General features: G+C 56.0%; 1 protein-coding gene across 1 annotated transcript; it reads right to left on the minus strand.

Moving 5' to 3' along the window:
- Nucleotides 1-17,678: 17,678 nt before the first annotated feature.
- On the minus strand, nt 17,679-19,125 carry LOC112890438 (basic proline-rich protein-like). Its single transcript, XM_025957329.1, has 2 exons — nt 18,217-19,125; nt 17,679-18,113 (listed from the first exon to the last, which is right to left on the minus strand). The coding sequence occupies exons 1-2, from the start codon at nt 19,123-19,125 to the stop codon at nt 17,679-17,681; spliced, it is 1,344 nt and encodes a 447-aa protein (XP_025813114.1).
- Between the last annotated feature and the right edge of the window lie 967 nt (nt 19,126-20,092).

A 20,092-nucleotide genomic window follows, 5' to 3' on the forward strand; every position in this document is an offset into this window, starting at 1 on the left:
GTTTTGAAAGTCAAAATAAATTATAATTTGGAACAGAGCGAGTATTATTTAGATGGAGGTAACCTATAAATGAATGATGACCATTCGTACATGCTGCATCGTATTTTATCACTATTTTCTGGATTAAGTCAGTCAAAGAAGTTTGCGAAATTCTAATTGCCTGAAAACTTAGCATGCTAAGAAATGGAAACTAAGGTGTTCGATTGCGGCTGGGATGTGTCATGTTTTATTATTTCTCTTTCTATATTTTCTTTTCAAATGGGCCTCTTATGAGGGAGAAGATATGCATTTAGGCTACTTGTCTGCTATCACGCTGTACTACAATATCTATAATAGCCCTCCCTACTCGGGACCTTGCTCCTCCACCCTTCCGCCTTAAGCGGCACGCCAAAAGACTCCGTCCTCTCCTCTGAAATCTGGATCACGCAGATCGAGGGGCGACCGTGCAGCGCACGGATACTGGCAGCAGTGACACGTACATGGTGCAGAGACTGGGATGCAAGATGCCTGTAGATCAGCGTGGTGGCGACTGCATAGCAGGGTGCATGCTGTTTTTTTGTAAAAAAAACGAAACAAGTGTTTCCATTAGTCGTCAATTGAGAATTTGAGATGTCCTCGACAACCAAGTTCAAGACAGGCCAATAGCGGCCAGACCGTGAGCAAACCTATTACAATCTCTAAACCTATTACAATCTCTAGGTTTGTATTGTATTGAATTCTAGAGTCGTCGCATCTAGCATAGAGGTACTGATTGATCTGACAGTAATCGTGATCTTTTATGGTGGGTACGTGACGAGTGCGCGTACCACGGGCACCCCCGAGGAGACCGTTCCTGTAATCCCTAAGGGCATGTACAACGCATAGCCGGCCCTCGTCTTTTTTTGCCACATCAGCAGAGGAGTCCTCGGTGTACATCATTAAATGAAGAAAGAGGATGGAGCCGGCGTCTCGTTCGTCGACGGCGCGGGCTCATGCTCCGAAGCGAGTCACCGCCTCACGCCGCGCGTTGTACGGTCCTCTGCGGGTCGTCGACGGCGCCGTGGATCCCATGCACGTGAGCGGGATTTTCCCTCGCGATAGCAGCAAAATCTTCTGCAGCGCGCCATCTTCCCAGCACTATGGGGAAAAAAAAGGAGCCGCCGGCGGCGGCGGCGGCGGCGCGTGAGCTGCTTGATGCGGCGGCACGGCGGGAGCGGAAGGCTGTTGCAGTGCAGGACTCATCGTTGGTAAGGGAGGCAAAAGGGAAGGCAGCTGCGCAGCAGCAGAAGGGTGTTTCGCGTGCTGCAGGGCATGGCCCGCGGGGCGGCTGTTTCCGGCGGGAGTGAGTACAATTGATGATCCTAATCCATACTTTGTGGAGGTACTTAATATAAACTCGGCCATCCGTGCTCGCTCTACACATAAGCAACTCAAGAATGATTTAGTTGAGCATATATGGCATCGTTATGGGCCTACATGAGTGATTTTTGCCTCTATTAAATAATATCATGTATTATAAGTACCTATTGATATATTTATACTTCTGTTAAGAGACTCATGCGATCTATTTGAATATATCATGTATTCTCTCGCGTAAGCACTAAAATAGCTATAAATATTAAATTTATACTTGATCATCATGATTTGTGTGTCCATGAATACATTAAATAATTCGCAGAAAGCCAAATAGACAGCCCACTGTACAAGTTGTCTATTGATCCATCTATATATGATATGTTGTACATGCCCTAACACGCCACGAGCAAGAAGTAGCCCAGCGGGGTGAGGCCCAACGGAAGTGAGCAGAAAGACTGCTGACAGCCTGGCCCACACGAGCGGCCTCGGCCCCAAACCCCCAACCTTCTTGTGGGAGGGAGGGGCGTGTCAGACCCAGGACTACGGGACTGTATACATAACGTAGTTCATACATGATTAGGGTATAGGACATGTCATATACCTTATCTATTGTACTCTACTCGTATGTGAAGTAGAACTAGCCGATACAAAAGGAAACTACTCGAGTTGTACTCGAATACGGTTCCTAGGCTAGTGTCGGACTAGAATTCCTGTAACCTTGTCCACCCGGATATATAAGGGCGGGCAGGGACCCCCTCAAAATATAACATCAACACCCAAGGCAATACAAACCACCATACAAGATGTAGGATATTACGCACATCGTGGGCCTGAACCTGTCTAAACCTTGTGTTGCTTGCACCTTCGAGTTCCTGATCTCGGCGTCACCCTACCTAAAACTTACCACCTCGGGTATACCCCTCGATGGGTAGGCGGTAAAACACCGACAGCTGGCGCGCCAGGTAGGGGTGCGCATCGAAGATCCACCGGCGAACTCGATGGCACCGTTCAAGTTCACCAATGTCGTGCCTCCTCAGGGCATGACGTTCGTTTTTGGCTCGTGGGTTTGCGTCGCAGATGGTGCGGGCAATTTTCGTCAATTCATCGTCGACATGAAGCCGAAAACTCTTGCAGCGAGTTTTCATAGCGACCTCGACGAGTTCGTCGATAATCTCGACGATTTGTCAACCCATGGTTCCGCTGCGAGGATTGAGGAGGAGTCCATTTCAACGCAACTCCGTCCAGCCTGCAACAACCTTGCTCGGGTTGGACTCTTTCCAATATGAGGACTTGTGTAGCCGATCGCGACTCGGTTTACGCAATTCGGCCACTAATCATCAGGAGGCCAACGATTCCGAATCCCTCTCCGCATTGGAAAAGGACCTGGACTATTTACTCCGAATCGGAAAGCCCGAAGCCACCGCACGTCGGGGGGCTGTGGGTTGTCTTGGTGACAACAGTCTGATGACCTACTTGTGGCACATCTTGAGCCCTTGCCTTTTCAGGAGGGCAGGCCATTAGCCACCGTGGTAGAGGAGTCGATCGAGTTAGTCGAAGCGAGCTCTAATGAGCTCATATCACGCCAGGTGCTGATGGTGGAGGAGGGCGAGGATGATGGCAACTTACCCATCGTCGAACTTGATGTGATATCGGAAGATGAGGCCACAGCCAACACCGGCGACGAAAATGATGCCGATCATGAGGCACGGAGGGCCAGGAACAGAGCTCGTGCAGTCCGGCGAAGGAGGGTCAACGAGCACATGCGATCTATGCATCGCAAGCTAGACGCCGAATTCGCTACCGTAAGCGAGCGGGGCTTCAGAACTCCTGTGGCCAACATCGCCAGGGTAACCGCTATACTCGAGCGAGTAACGATCCAAACCTGCGTCAAGCACTTCGCTACGAGAAGAGGGCATGGATTCAGCTCGATCAACAAAACCCGGCGTCCACCGTCAGAGAAGAACACGTAGGCGAAAGCCGCAGCCAGGCTCACAGTCGAACGGCAGGCGGCCGTCCTCGACCTCAGCGCAGCAGCAACAACAACAACGCTCGTGGGAGTCAGACCACTGGCGGGAGGCAGCAGCCACCTCCAGGAGGCAACCCGCGACAGACCAATCATCGGAATCCTCCAGAAGACCTGCGCTAGAGAATCAATGAAGGACGTGATGTGCGATTCATAATTGATTCCAGGCGCAGAGAGCGTGAAGTAGCCGAGACAGAGGGTACCGACTGCAGCGATCGTTTTCCAGCATTCACCGCACGGTTCAGCCGTTACAAGTACTCTGAGGGCTTCAAGCCGATTGGGATCACCAAATATGATGGCAAGCAAGCTTCTCAGCAATGGCTACGTTGTTACTCCACTGCCATTGAAGTCGCAGGAGGCTCCAACATCACCAAGGTCGTCTACTTCCCGATGGCTTTGGACCCTGCGCCGCTCATGTGGTTGGAGAGCCTCAGCAACAACTCGATCGACTCCTGGGAGCGGCTTAAGAAAGTCTTCATCGACAACTTCCAGGGGGCGATCACCTGTGCAAGTACTCATCACGACCTTGCTCAATGTAAACAGGAACGTAACGAGCTCCTACGGTCCTATACACACCGTTTCTTCAACGTGCGCGCCACCATTGCGAATATCTCAGAGGAAGACATCATCGACTGCTTCTACAACGACATCACCAACCCAGGCATCTACAGAGACTTTGGGCAGAACAGACCGAAAACTGTTGCAGAGCTTCGTGACATGATGCACAACTGGTTCGAGCAGGAGGAAAAGATGCGGGAGCAGTTCCCGAGGCGCAATGACAGCAACCTGAGGCGCACAAACGACAATCGTATCGACAAGAGCCAGCGGGACTACTCGGGTCCATCCCGAAAGCGTAAGCCAGACGACCTCATCGCGGCTGTAGATCATCCTTCACGAGGCAGGAAGACAACGACGCAGGAGGAGTTCGAAAAGCTCCTGCAGAAAAATGCCCATGGCATCTAGGTGCCAATCATGCAGCAATTGATTGCTACCACCTCCAGAGGACATTCAGCAATCCCAGTGGCGGCAAGAAGAACAAGCCAGCGGACAAAGAATCCGAAGAGGATGACCAAGGGGACAAATCGCACAACGCGAAGTTTCAGGATGCCTCGAAAACCATCAACGTCATCTTCGGGGGAGATGAAGACTTCTGTTCCAGGCGGGAATAGAAACTGCTCCTCCGAAAAATCATGTCCGTCGAGCCGGCGGTACCACAACCACTTCGGTGGTCGGAGGTCCCCATCTTGTTTTCACGCGACAATCAGTGGACGAGCTTCTCGGAGCCCGGCAAGTTCCCCCTGGTCCTGGATCCGGCGGTGGCAGAAGTCAAGCTCACCAAAGTGCTCAACAACGGCGGAAGTGGTCTCAACCTCATCTTCGCTAGCACTTTGAGAAAGATGGGCCTGGACTTAATGGACATGCTTGTTCCGAGCAAGTCTCCTTTCTACGGTATTGTCCCAGGTAATGCAGCGCATCCGCTTGGCATGGTGGTCCTTCCATTCACTTTCGACACAAGGGAGAACTACCGCACCAAGTTCATCAAATTCGAAGTTGCCAACTTCGAATCTTCTTATCATGCCATACTGGGCAAACCGGCACTGGCTAAATTCATGGCAGTGCTGCATTATGTTTATCTACTTCTCAAGATGCCAGGACGAAGTGGGGTACTCACTCTCTGAGGTGACTTGAAGAAGTCATGTGACTGCAACCAGGAGGCCATCCAGTACGCCTCGACTACGTGTGTGCTAGATGCTTCAGGGGAAGTACTCGCGGTTGCGCAACAGCTCTCCCAAGCCGAGCTAGAGATCCCTACACGGAAGGCCAGCAAGTCGAGCATCCAGTCGACTGGTGATGTGGCTCTCAAGACGATCCAGCTCCAGGAGGGCGACTCATCTAAGACCACCGTCATCGTTGCAGGCTTAGCTGAGAAATAGGAATTCGCGCTCGTCAGTTTCCTTCAGGCCAACCGAGACATATTCGCATGGAAACCAGCGGATATGCCAGGGGTGCCCAGGGAACTGATCGAGCATAGTCTCAATGTACACCCATAGGCTATGCCCAAAAAGCAATTTGGAGGCTATGTGCCACAGAATCCGGAATGTAAATTTTCTGTTAAAATACGGAGGCTATAGCCACTGTCGGTACAAAACGGACAGGGGTACCTCCTGCTAGGGTGTCTAGACCCTTGGCGTCTCGCTGTCGCCTCACAGGAGAGTGCGATAACCCGTCAGTGAGTCTTCTGATAGGGTGGCCATCAGGACAGGTGATAGGTTATCCGTAACCTCCTCCTTGTCCTCTGGGTGACGTGGCATACGGCCCGAGCCTGACAGCTGGGATCATGGTCTCCGGACCTCCCCCGTGCTCTTATAGGTCTGGGGCCTCCACGTACCCATGAGGGCAGGGGTGCTCTCGGGTGGCCCCCACGGACTCGGACTCCCTAGGGAGGTCCGGGGCCGCCACGTGAGGGGGCCAGACCTCCACGGGCCTGACCGCTCCGACCGGCCTCGAGGGCCCGGGTCCGGTGCTGCCACGTGCTACCTCCGCGGCAGGAGCGGGGCTGGTCCTACCACATGCACATGGCAGAAGGCCCTTCATGGGACTCCAGCCCAACTACCGCATTAAATGCGGGTAGGTGGGCTGGGTGCGCCCAAGTCAAAAGTATGGCCTGTCACTAACACACGGGGCAGGGAGGCTGACACCACGGTAAGCCCGCCTAATCTGAAGGCGGGGCGTCACTGTACTCCACGCGTAGGCAGGCGGCGTGTAGTCCCTTCACGGTGCCGCGCGCATAAGTGATGATGGCCTGCAACAGGTGTGCCGAGGCGTGCGCTGCAATAGGGCGCGCAGAGGCAACAGCGCGGCAGGACAACGCTACTTCTTCACCTGACAGAAGGTTCTGACCCAACAGCGGCAGCACGGCTTCACTGTTGGGTAACACTGATAGCAATCACTGTGCAGGCAAGGCTGCACACGGCCATATCCTAGCTGTAGATACGCACATCAACTTCCCGATCGAGACGACTACAGAGAGGAGCTGGAGATGAAGTTCTCCATATTTCTCATAGAACAAGCTCCTGTTGGCCGGGCCCACCTGTCGGGGCCTCGCTCAGTGTAAGCACCTCCCTTGGACTATAAAAGGGAGCGTGCACCCGTTAGAAAGCAGAGTCCAACCTCACATCTCAAGCTCAGGCTCAATCCAAGCTTTCTCAAGCAATACACACCCAAGTGGACGTAGGGTATTACGCTCCAGCGGCCCGAACCACTCTAAAATCCTTGTGTATTTCTTGCATTCATCCGACCCGTCGATCAAGCGCTCCTAAGTCTCCTCCAAACCCATCCTTAACTAGGGTTAGGCGGGTGCATTCCGCCACCCGGCTGGAGATTTTCTCCGACATTTGGCGCGCCAGGTAGGGGGGTTAGGTTTGGTATGCGCTTGGTCGAAGTCCAAGACCGCAATGGCACAGGAAAATAGTCATCATGACCTCCTGTTGGGTGAGGAAGTGGCGTCCTTGATGCCACACGCCTCACGCCGTCCCCCATCCAGGGTGGCAGTGCGTGCTGCTCCGCAGCATCCTGTGGAGCAGGCTTCCGGGGCCCAATTGGTGCCTGCACCGAATGGGCCGCTCGTGGCAGCCAGGGAGTTGCTCCGCAACCCTCCTGGTGAGGCAGCCTCACCTGACGCCCAGAGGCAATGGCGTAATGACATCGACCGCCTCCTCGACCTGGCGCAGGCTTCCCCATGTTCAGCGGGGGGGTCTGTGTCCAGGCAACGCCGTCGTCAGGGCGGCGCATCCAGTTCTATGCACTCACCATCAGTGAGGAGTGTGCGGATCGAGGACCTCCGGGCAGAGCTAAACCGCAGACATGCGGGAGAGGACGCATGTGTCTCCATTGAGCGGGCGCGTGGTCGCTAGCTCAACATCGAGGGTCGTGACCTCGATGCCGAACTTGCTGCGGTCGCACCGACACCGCAAGGACCTGTCCAGGCACCGGTGTCCGGGGTGGGCTATGCAGCGCTCGCAGACCACCTTCGCGCGGTCGCCTGGCCATCCAAGTTTCGGCTGCACCTGCCGGAAAAGTATGATGGGTCCACCAACCCGTCAGAGTTCTTGCAGGTCTACATTACCGCCATCACGTCGGCTGGAGGTAACGACGCCGTCATGGCAAGTTACTTTCATGTAGCCTTGACCAGGCCAGCCCGGACTTGGCTCATGAACCTTACTCCGGGATCCATCCAATCCTGGGATGAGCTCTGCGCACAGTTCACGGCAAATTTTGCCAGTGCGTACCAGTAGCATGGTGTGGAGGCTCACCTCCACACCGTGAGGCAACAACCCGGAGAGACCCTCCGGGCCTTCATCTCCCACTTCACCAAGGTACGTGGAACTATTCCGCGTATCTCCAATGCGTCTATCATCACGGCCTTCCGCCAGGGGGTCCGTGATGAGAAGATGCTGGAGAAGCTGGCGACTCATCAGGTGGAAACCGTCACCACCTTGTTCGCTTTGGTGGACAAATGCGCTAGGGCTGCAGAAGGCCGTGCATGGCACTCTGCAACCCAGATAGGACCCGCTCAGATGAGCGAACCCAGTGTCGCTGCCCCTGGTAGCGGCAAGAAAAAGAACAAGAAGAACTATGGTTTTTTTAAGTCACGGGTCGGGGGTCTGGCCGTTGCTGCTGCGATGACCGGGGGCCAGAACTCCGGAGGCAAGCGCCCACGTGAACAGCGCACCGACCCCGGGTCGTGCCCTGTTCATCCTGGGACTCGCCACAGCACCACCGACCCCGGGTCGTGCCCTGTTCATCCTGGGGCTCGCGGAGCGCCTCCCCTCCGGGGCGGTCCGGCAAGGAGAAAGCCTCCGATGCCGACGCAGCCACGACGGAGAGGGAGTTGGGGTATCAAACCCCCAACAAAGACCTCAAGGGTCTCTTCCACCAGTCCGACTCCGAGTCCGGCGGGGACGAGCGCCGCAAGAAGCTGTACGTCATGTACAGCGGTAGTTCAGAGCTCGCCTCCCGGCAGGACATCAAGACCCTTCGCTGAGAGGTCCTCTCGATGAAGTCGGGGATGCCGAAGGCGGCGCCTCACCAGCGGTGGAAGAACACCACCATCTCCTTCGGGTCATCTGACTGCCCGGAGAACATGGCGGGTGCTGGTGTTCTGCCGCTCGTCACGGCACCCACCATCGCCAATGTCCGCCTCCACCACGTGCTGATTGATGGAGGTGCAGGCCTCAGCGTCATCAGCTATGCAGCGTTCAAACACTTGCAGATCCCGGAGTCCAAGCTGGCTCCGTCGCGCCCATTCTCCGGAGTGGGCCCGAATCCCGTGTACCCGGTAGGGACCATCACCCTGCCGGTTACTTTCAAGACGGAGGACAACTTCCGCACTGAGAACGTGCAGTTCGAAGTCGCGGAAGTTAACCTCCCCTTCAACGCCATCATCGGCAGACCGGCCCCGTACCGGTTCATGGCCGTTGCCCATTACGGGTACCTGGTCCTGAAGATGCCTTCTTCGGCAGGCGTCCTGCATCCAGAGCGACCGGGCAGCTGCGTCGTGGCAGTTGAAAAGCTCCACGCACTGGCAACAGGACTTGCCCCCGCAGTCGGCGCCGAGGGGTCCGGCCCCTCAACCTCGCGTACCAAGGCTCCGGCCAAGGCACCCAAGGTCCGTCCGTCTGATACGGACGATGTACCCGTGAAGACCATCCAGGTCAGAGCGGAGGCCTCCCAAACCACCCGTATCGGTGGGAATCTAGGAGAGAAATAGGAAAGCGCGCTCATCGCCTCCCTCCGAGAAAATGTCGACGTGTTCGCCTGGGAACCGTCATAGATGCCCGGGATCCCTAGGGAGGTGATTGAGCACCATCTGAAGATCCGGCCTGACGCCAGACCGATCCGATAAAAGCCGCGGAAGCAATCCATCGAGCGGAAAACTTCATCCGTGAAGAGGTCCGCTGGCTGCTGTAGGCTGGCTTCATCGAGGAGGTCTACCACCCAGTATGGTTGGCCAATCCGGTCGTGGCCCCGAAGGCAAACAGGAAGCTTTGGATGTGCATCAACTACACCAATCTCAATAAGGCATGTCCAAAAGACCCTTATCCACTTTCGCGAATAGATCAGATTGTAGATTCCACCTCCAGGTGTGATTTGCTGTCCTTCATAGATGCCTATTTTGGTTTTCACCAAATCAAAATGGCAAGGGATGATAGGAAACATACTGCTTTTGTAACAGTGGATGGTCTTTATTGTTATATAGTGATGCCTTATGGATTGCTTAATGCTCTACCCACCTTTGCTCGTGCAATGAACATCACTCTAGGTGATCTGGTTAGAGATATAGTTGAGGTGTATGTTGATGACATTGTTGTCAAGACTAGAGAATCAAATTCCCTCCTAGAAAATTTAGCTCAAGTCTTCGACAAGCTCCTTGGTTTTTGGCGTGTCGGCGGGAAAGCTCCTTGGTTTCTTGGTCTCCCACCGGGGGATCGAGGCAAACCCGGACAAGGTCCGGGCAATCGAGGCAATGAGGCCCCCTGCGCGCCTCAAGGATGTGCAGAGGTTGACGGGGTCTCTTGTAGCCCTTAGCCACTTCATTTCGAGGCTGGCGGAGAGGGCACTTCCCTTCTTCAAGCTGATGAGGCGGTCCGGTCCATTCACATGGACTGAAGAGGCAGAACGAGCCTTCCAAGAGATGAAGCAGTACCTCACCTCCTTGCCGGTCCTGGTCGCCTCGGACCCAGGTGAGACACTGTTTCTTTACCTTGCAGCGACGGCCGAAGTGATCAGCATGGTGCTGGTCATGGAGAGGTCCGAGCATCTCCCGCAGGGGGCCCCTGTGGATCCTCCTGTAGGAGAAGGAGGTCTGGCCTCCACTAGTCTAACAACCGGCCCTGCTTCGAAGGGTCCGGCCGGGTCCCGACCTGAGGAAGCACCTAACGACCTGGGGACCGGTGAATCCCCAGCTCAAGGAGAAGGATCCAGTCTAGCTGGCAGAGTCAGGACTGTCCAGAAGCTGGTCTACTATGTCAGCGAGGTCCTACATGAGGCAAAGGCTAAGTATCCCGAGACGCATAAGCTCCTATATGCTATACTCGTTGCGTCCAAGAAACTCCGCCACTATTTCCAGGCCCACAAGATTGTGGTGGTGACCTCCTACCCATTGAGGACCATCCTCCACAATTCCAACGCCACGGGCAACATTGCCAAGTGGGCAGCCGAGCTCGCTGGATTTCAACTCGACTTCCAGCCATGCCATGCCATCAAGAGCCAGGTCCTTGCAACTTCGTTGCGGAGTGGACACCAGCACCAAGCGTCTCAGGGGTCTGGACCATGGGTCGGACCCCCCACGTCTAGAAGCTAGGGCTCCGGTGTTCACCGGACCCCACTGGACGCTCTTCTTAGTCGGGTCCACCCGCAACAAGAAGGCAGGAGCCGGCGTGGTCCTCATCGACCCACATGGCGAACAGGTGAAGTACATGGTGCACCTCAACTTTGAGGCCACCAACAACATGGCGGAGTATGAGGCCTTAATCTTTGGACTCACAGTGGCTCTATCCCTAGGGGTCCAGGAGCTCCTGGTCAAAGGAGACTCCCAACTCGTCATCAGGCAGGTCCGGGGGGAGTGTTGCTGCAACAATCCCCAGCTCGCAGCCTACCTCATCCGTGTGAGAAAGCTGGAGAAGGACTTCGATGTGCTGGAACTGCAACATGTTCCACGCGAAGGCAACTCAGCGGCTGATGCGCTCTCTGCGAGGGCATCAACTCAGGCATCCGTGCCGGAGGGCGTTTTCCGAAGACGTCTGTTGAAGCCTTCCGCCCAACCTGCCGATCTGGGCGAGGGGAGTCGGACTAGCACCTCGAAGCTAGCGGTCCCGGCGGCGCTCCATCCGTGGAGCCCGCCAAGGGTTGTGTGCTCCCTCGAGGGTCCCGAAGACCTTAGGGGGCCGCACCCAGTTTCTCAGGGAGGTCCCGATGCATGGATCTCTACTGTCCGGGACTACCTAAAAGATAATTTCCTTCCTGAAGACCAAGCATCTGCTGAGCGCATAGTCCGGATGGCTAATCGGTACACGGTGGTAGAAGGGGATCTCTACCGCCGTGGCGCCAACGGCATCCTCATGCGGTGCATCACCCAGGAAGAGGGCCATGACTTGCTCGCGGAGATCCATGGAGGCGAGTGCAGAAGTCATTCTTCATCCTGCACGCTGGTCGGTAAGGCCTTCCGGCATGGCTTTTACTGGCCGACAGCGCTCCAGGATGTAGCTGAGTTGGTAAGGTCCTGCAAGGCATGCCAGTTTCATGCAAAGTAGATATACACTCCAGCTTAGGCACTACAGATGATTCCTCCCTCTTGGCCCTTTGCTATATTGGGGTTGGATATCTTGGGACCCTTCCCGAGGGCCGTCAGCGGGTACTGGTACTTCTACGTCGCCATTGACAAATTCACCAAGTGGCCGGAGGCAACCCCAGTGGTCAACATCACCAAGGCGTCAGCAACTGCCTTCCTCAAGTCAATTGTGTGCCGGTTCGGGGTCTCGAACCGGGTCATCACCGACAATGGGACTCAGTTCACGAGCCAATACTTTCAAGAGTGCTGCGAGGACATTGGCATCCAGCTCTATTTCGCCTCAGTGGTGCATCCCAGGAGCAATGGCCAAGTCGAGCGGGCTAATGCTGAGATCCTCAGAGGGCTCAAGATCCGGACCTACTGCGATCTTGACAAACATGGCGCAAAATGGGTTGATCAGCTTCCGAGCGTGCTATAGGGGAACCGGACCACACCCAGTCGGGCGACTGGGGAAACCCCTTTCTTCTTGGTCTACGGGGCCGAAGCATGCCTTCCCCAGGAGATCACCATGGGCTCTCTACGAGTCCAAGCTTTTGATGAGGACTTGCAGGAACAGCAGCGTCGCCAAGACGTGGACCTCGTCGACGAGTGAAGATGGAGAGCCACAGTCCGAAACGCACGGTACAACCAAGCGCTCCGGTGCTATCATCAACGGTTCGTGCATAGTAGGGAGCTCCGGGTCGGGGACCTGGTCCTAAGGCGAATCCTGAACCGAGAGGGGCTGCACAAACTCTCCCCCAACTGGGAAGGGCCCTTCAAGGTGACAAAGGTGTGCCGACCCGGATCTGTTTGTTTGGCTATGGAGGAAGGCATGCAGCTACCCAATCCGTGGAACATTGAGCACCTCCGTAAGTTCTATCCTTAGGGGCCTAGTTGAGAGGAAATTGTTCCTTTGTAATTGGTAGCGTCACTGTGCAGACTAGGGCGGTGGAGGTCCGCCCTCGTAAACCCGGCCCCTGGCGTACATCGTACAATTCTTCTGTACCAATTCATTAAGGAAAGATTTGTTCTTAGTGTGTCCTTGAGGTTTATGCGATTCTATTTTTTCTTTGCTCCTTACCACGCTAACCCCCCACGTGGTCTTTTCACATCTATGACGTGCCCAAGGCTTTTCCTGAGTTGCTCCGCTGCGTCTCTGCCCCAGGACCTCTGTTTCGCAGGAGAGAAGGAACCGGATGCTTGGAAACTGGCTTCAGGGAGACGTTCCCGTTCTTTGCTGGGGTCCAGGGTTGTGTAGCCACTTAGCCTGGTTCCGCACCCTAAACCTACACGCCCTGCCCCACTAGGGCGAGTACCGTTGTATCTCGAACCATGGACCCGGGGCCGGGACCCCTTTAATCCCCGAACCTAGGCCCTAGTGCTCTGACTCGCTACGCAACTCAGAAGGTCCTCGTTGGTAAGTCTGGGACCTCGTGGGGACGTCTACTAAGCGTTGATCCTAAGTCGTATGCAGGACCTCGGTTCTATGGCAGCTAGTCCCGACTCATCACGACTAGCTCCCAGGGGGCCAAGGGACCTCCGTATGCTCGAAAACACAGGATCGACAATCAGAGAAATAGCTACATTTTTTCACAATAAGTAGACGCATGAAACACTTAAATGCATTACTGATAATGTACACAATATACATTACACTAGAAAGTTATACTACAAAAAACAGCAGAAAAGATACTACTCCTATTGAGCTGGTGGTCCGGAGGAGGCTTCTCCATTTGTAGGTCCGGGACGGCGCCGAACACGGGTCGCCACCATGTTCGCTACTTCCTGCACGCTCTCCTGTGCAGCGGCCACCGTCGCCCGGACCAGACCAACCAAAACTGGAGTCAGCGAGCAGGAGAGGTCGTGGCTTCGAAGGCAGGTAAGGATGTACTCCGCCATCCCTCGGGCGATCGCCCGTCCCTCTGTCTCCAGGAGGTCGAAGATGGCGGCCTCCGTGTGTCGAAGACGCTCGGCGGTGGAATCCAACACCGGGAGGACAGCTCCGAGTGTGGGTGGGGCCTCCGTGACCTGGATGGGACTTAGCCCGAGGGCATCCAGGGCGGGGTTCACTTCACCGACCCACCTCACGATTCGGTCAATGCTGGCGCTCCGCTCCGCCAAGAACTCCTCCACCTGGCCTCCTTCTCCTGGAGGGCCACCTCGCATTCCTGGAGCCTCCGGGTCCCGGTCGCCAGTTCCTCCTCCACAGCCACCTCCCGCTCCTTGAGCTCCTGGATCCGGGTCGCCTCCTCTTCTTCGTGGGCGGCAAGCTTGGCCTCTCCCTCCGCCACGGCTGCCTCCCGTTCCGCAAGGGCAGCTTGCTGCTCCTTGATCAGCTCCAGTGATGCCCGGGCATGCTCGGTCAGCTCGAGTGCGAGCTTCGTCCTAGCCTCTGCCGTGCTCACCTTCTTCTCCGCCGCGAGCTCCCACTCGATGGCCTGCGCCTCCCGCCGGGTGTAACACCCTAAGGTAATTTTCCCTAATTTTAAGGAATTTATTTGGGCTTAAATAAAATTTCCAGGGTTTTCCCTAATTTATCTTGTATTTAAAGTAATTTTATAACATAAGAAAATAAAATTTATTATAAGATCAACATGTTTGTGCATTCATGCTGGCGCATTATTTTATTTGTGTTAAGATTATAGGGTTTGAATTCAAATTTATTTGAATTCAAATAGATTTGTTTGAATAGTTTGAGTGTAGAAAAGAAAAAGAAAAGAAGAAGAAAGAAGAGAGGGCAGCCCAAAACCCCTTGGCCCAGCCCAGCTCTCTCCTTCCCTTTCCTTTCCCCCGCATGGGCCATGCCGGCCCACTCACCTCTCCCTCTCTCTTCCCCTCGGGCCCCCTCCCTCCTTTCCCCTCCCCGCGTGGGCCGCGCACACCCCAGCAGCCGGCCCAGCAGCCAGCCAGCACCCCGCGCACCCTCCCCTCTTTTCCTCTCGCTGCGACCCAGGCCCGCATGTCGGCGCCATCCCCCTCCCCGCCCGCGCGCCCGCTCTCCCTCCGTCTCTCTCTGCCTCTTCGGTCCCACGCGTCAGCGTCCTCCCCCTCTTCCCCTTTCTTCCCTGGCGCAACGACCCCGAGATCGCTGGCCAAGCGCCCGACCGCCCCGCGTCCGCCCTGACCCGCACATCAAGGCCTAACCCCGCCCTATTTAGAGCTGCGCCTGCGCCTAGGGTTTTCCCTAGCCGCCGCCGTACCCCCGCACGCCTCCAACCCTAGCTACCGGACGCGCCGCCGCCGCCGAGCCACGGGCTGCTGCCGCGCCGTCTCCTCGTCGCCCTCTTCTGCCGCTCAAGCACCGTGAACTTACCCTGGTGGGGTAAGGATGCTTCCCGCCTCGTTTGTTTCCCTCGGCCTTGTTTTCCTGCAGCCGCGCGGGCTCACCGGAGCTCCGAGCCGGCCGCCGCCGCCGCCCCGCCGCTATGGCCAATTTGGCCATTCCCGAACCCCCTAGGTCTATTCCCCGTGCTTCCCTCTCTCTCCCCGTGCTAGCCGTACCCCGAATCGAGGCCGGAAGAGTCCAATCGCATGGACTCCGGCGAGCTCCCGTCGCCCTCCGCCGCGCCCAACGTCTCGCCACCGCCGGAGCCGGCCGGAGATTCCTCAGCCGCCCGATCCGAATCTAACGGTCTGGATTAGATCCAGACCGATACTCAACCCGAACCGCTCAATTTTGAACCAACGATCTGGATTAGATCCAGATCGGCATCAGATCTCAACCGACCGATTTAGATCGGGTGGCCGTGGTGAGCGCATACCCCTTCGCGAGATGGATCTAATCTAGGCCGTTGGGATTAGATCTGACGATCCAGAATAAAGGATACCGTTTCGGCCCGGTATTCTTGCTAAAGAGCCCCTGTCTTTTGGAGAAATCAACCCGCAGTACTCTTTAGTTCAAAGGTAGTTACGTTTTAGTCCTGTTTTTATCGTTTATGCCCCTGAGCTTTCAGGTTTTAGTGCTTGCGGTCCAGCCCTAAGGTTTTAGCGTGTTAGACCTTATGTCTAGCCTTTAATTACGTTTAGGTCCCTGGTTTTTTTTGCACAGAACCCCCTAGTTTTCCTATTTTCCTACAGAAAAGCCCCTGGACCTTGTTTTAGCCCTAGATTTCGCGTCTTAGCTCCGTTTTAGTTGATTCTTGCGCTCCCGTGATCGTTGCAATGCGTAGAATAGCTTTAGACTAGTCTTGTGTGCTGTTTTGATGTAATGTTGTACTGTTTCTTATCTTTTGTCCTTGTTTGCATGTGTGTGCATGTGTGGACCATGCTTGATGATTACGATCGTGAGTAGACGCTGAGCCTTTGGATGAGTACCAGGAGCCACCATCCTCTGAAGCTTTTGAGCAGCAGCAGGAGAACTTTGAGGAAGGCAAGTATAACATGAACCTCCTATCACTTTTTAATACAATTTCATACTGCATTTTAATTCTGTATGCCCATAAGGACTTCCTAGCCACCTTTATTATTTATATATGTACCTTGGGTTGCATTGTGGTTAGTTGTGCTAGGTGCGAAGCTCTCACACACTCGTTGGTCCTTTTTAATTAAATTTGATTAATGGATCTATGCATTTTAATCCTGAGAGTGGTCCTCTGTGCTGTGTGCTTGAGTGGCTCACGTCTCCGTAAAAGGTGTTTTGTTAGAAACTTGGTTTAGGGGGTCAGCACGGTGCTTAGTGCTTGGTTGGCCACTCTCCATAAGGACCGGTTCATAGAGCGACAACCTGGGACAACCGCGCAACCACAAGACTGGAATGGGATGGTCTTGACTTACTAATTAGGTCGTGTTGGTTCGGGAGTAACTTACCTGCGTGGGCAAGAGGGGTGGTAGGCTTCAATGGTCCCTGCTCCTCCAGCTTGGTCTGTGCTGTGTGCTTGTACCCCCGGAGGTGGGCCCCATCATCGCTGATCCAGAATCCTTAGCGGTTACACCTTACCAACATGGTCCTTTGTAACGGTCTCGTAGTGTGCTTGCTAGCCATCTCACCTAAGGAAGTGTGATGAATAACAAGCGTAGCTCACGACTTGTGGGTAAAGTTGTGCAACCTCTCGAGAGTGTAAAACTGATATATCAGCTGTGCTCACAGTCATGAGCGACCCAGATCCTCCGTCTGATTAGTGGGGTTATCTTGGTGGTTTGGATGGTTCTTAGTAGTTCTTAATTAATACTGATTAATTTCTTATGTAATCTGGGTTATGGTAACTCATCCACTTGTAGTAAATAGTTTTAATAAAATTTGCCAAGACTAAAAGCTAATGCAGTTGAGTCAGCCAGCCTAGAGCCTCATAGTTTGTGTTATACTTGTTGAGTACGAGTTTGTACTCACACTTGCCTCTCTACTCTTCTGTTCTCTTGGATATCTTCGGCTGCTGCTCAGTGCCCGGCAACGTGGAGGACTACGTCAGCGGCTTCGACGACTTCTAGGCGTTTGTCTTCCAGTCGACGTCCCTGTGGCGCCCAGCTCTTCATGTACTTCATTTTTACGCTTCCGCAACTCTCGAACCGATTCTTGATTCGGTTGTAATCAAATAATTCATTTACGATTTATGTTATCGTTATTCGTGATATGTGTTGTGATATCTTGATGATTCTGTTGTATATATGCGTGACTTGATCCTGGCGCATATATGATTGCTCGATTTATGTTCTTTATAAATCGGGTGTGACACCGGGTGGCCGCCCTCTCCCGCCGGGCAGCTGCCGCCTCTCTATCAAGAACCTTCTGCAGCTGCTCCTGCAGGTCCTCGCGCTCCTGTGCGAGATGGATGCGCTCCCCGGTGTAGCGGGCGGAGACGGTCTTTATGCGGTCCCCCAGGTGATGCTCCCAGTCGGAGAGCCGAAGGCGCTCTGCCTCCAGCCTCTCGCACTCCCGGCGGATGCCTGCCTCTAGCTCCTCCTGTGCCTGTTGGCTCTTGGCAAAAAGGCGGGGGAGGGGATCTCCGCTGGGCTCGGGAGAAGGCACCTCCCTAGCACCACCTCCGGCTCCTCTTCCTACATGGGTGGAGTGGTGGTGCTGGCGACCTCTGCGACCTCCGGCGCCGCTGCCTCCGGCTCCTCCGCAGCCTCCAGCATTGCTGCCTCTGCCGCTACTGCAGCCTTCTCAGCTGCTGACTCAGCTGGAAGGAGCTTCGCCATGGCGTCCAGCGCTGCTGCTGCTGCTGCTGCTGGTGTCTCAATCGTCGCAGCAGGTCCGGCGGCCTCCTCCAGGGGGGCGGCTTCGGGCCTTGGGGGTGTGGCGGCCGCCGGCTCCGGACCTACTGGTGCTGGCACGGGCGGAGTCCCTGCTGGAGTTGTCGCCAACCTCCCAGCAGGGGAAGATGAAGGTATTAGCTGGGGGCCGGACCCCCCAGCTGGAGCGACGCCCGGCGGACGTGCTCGAAGCGTCCGAAGAAAGGGGCCTGTCATATCACCGACATGGTTGGGGCCCTAGAAGACAAATGGAGAAATGAAAAATTCCAAGGAGACCACTTACACGAAATCGTACCACTCCCAACCGCCCCGGGCGATTGGTGGGACCTTTTTTTCCCACCGAGGACCGCCCGGACCTTTGGTGGAGGTCCTCGGCCACTGGCGCTGTTGGCGGCGGGGGCGGGGTTTGCGGCCTCGGCTCCGCCAGAGGTGGTGGTGTCGCCGAGCGCTGTGACGTTGGTGGCAGCGGAGGAATCTGCGGCTCCGAAGAAGGCCGCCGCGCTTCCTTTGGTCTCCTCTCTGGCTGCTGGCGCTGCGACCGAGGTGGTGTAGCTCTGCACTGCCTCTCCGCCTCCGCCGTCTTCTGGAGTTTGGGGGCTGGCTCCCCGACGAAGGAGCCGTCGCCGCACTGGAGCCTTCGGGACTTGGACCCCTCTGCTTGGCTGCTCCACGCGGGGGCATCCCCCTGCGCCTCGTCGTCCCTCCAGGTCAGGGCGGCACCCACATCGTCCTTGTGGCGGTGCTTCGGCACCGGGCCCTTATCTTTTCCCTTCCCGGCGGGGGCCGGACCTCCGGGACATGGCCCCCCGGGACCTTGGCTGGCGCGCTGTTGGCGGTCGGGTGAGGCGCCGGGGATGTGAATCCCGTGATTGGGGTCGCCTCCCAGCTGCCGAATCGCCAGGCCACCCTCGTTGAGGGTCGGCATCGATGCCAGGACCGACGACCGCAATGCCTGGTCCTCGCACAGGGCCTTGACCCCACTCGGTTGGACCAGGGACTCCGGGCTGAACGTCTCACCTGTCATTCCCCGGATCGCGACCTCCAGCTCCGCCCTGGTGAAATCAGTGCCGGGCCCGCGCGTGATACTGCAACAGTCGTTTGTCCCCATGTACATGCGGGACATCCTTGTCCGCTGCTGCAGGGGGGTGATGCGGCGCTTCAGGAAGTCGCCCAGCACCATCATGGATGTCGGGCCGCCCCTTGCTAGCTCCTTGACCTGGTTCAGGACTGGAACGAGCTCCTCCGGCATCGATGGCTTGGCCTTCCAGGTGCTCCGGTCGCTCTGAGGCCCCTCTGTTGGCAGCTCCAGGCGGTCGTGGGGGTCGGCCTCGGTGATGACCCAGCCTTCATGCCAATCCTCCCACTTGGAGCTCGAGAAGGTTCTGATGTAGGAGCTCGCCATCCCGTGCCGGAGCTGGAAGTAGTAGGCGCCGACCTCGCGCTTGCTCCTCCCTGTCCCGACCAAGGCATAAAAATGCCTGAAGATGGCGGTGCAGGGACGGACCCCCACGAATATCTCCATGAAGTGGGCGAAGACCGCAACGAGAAGGACGGAGTGGGGGGTGAGGTGATGAAGCTGGAGGCCGAACTCCTCCAGGAGTAGGAGAAAGAAGGAGGAGATCGGAGGCACCAACCCGCACATGGCGTACGAGTTGAAGAGGACGAACTCCCCCACGGCAAGGTCACGGAGGGGGATTTTGTTGGCCCTAATCTTCCCGGCGTGCTCCGGCGCGGTCCATCCCAGAAGGCGGCACACCAAGTCCAGCTGGGTCTGGCTCTGGAAGCGGTGCGGAAAAGGGAGCGAAGACATGGTGATGGGCGCTGCGATTGTGGGGGATGGATCGCAAGGGAGCAGGAAGGAGAAGAAATGCCAAGCACAAGAAAGCAGAATGCAAATGTACGCGCGGAAACGAGGGGGCGCTGTGGCGTCTGTTGAAGGCAAGAGCGGAAAGGTAGCAGTTTCCTTCGGCGCCTACCTTTTATGTAAAAGCTGTTCACCCTCTCGAGCTCCACGGCGACCGAGGAGCAGCCGAACGGTTGCCTGCACCAGGCCCCCTCCTCTCACACCCAATGACTGGTGGGCCCGTGCCCGCAAGTCAAAGGAGTGTCCGCTGGAGGCAGGGGGAAGGCAGAATCTGAACCGCCCGAGCTGCGGGACGGGCTCGAATAAGACAAGAATCTAAATCGCCTGACGTGCACGGCGCGGCAGAGGACGG

Source organism: Panicum hallii, chromosome 4 (genome assembly GCF_002211085.1).
Source record: "Panicum hallii strain FIL2 chromosome 4, PHallii_v3.1, whole genome shotgun sequence".
Taxonomy (NCBI): Eukaryota; Viridiplantae; Streptophyta; class Magnoliopsida; order Poales; family Poaceae; genus Panicum; species Panicum hallii.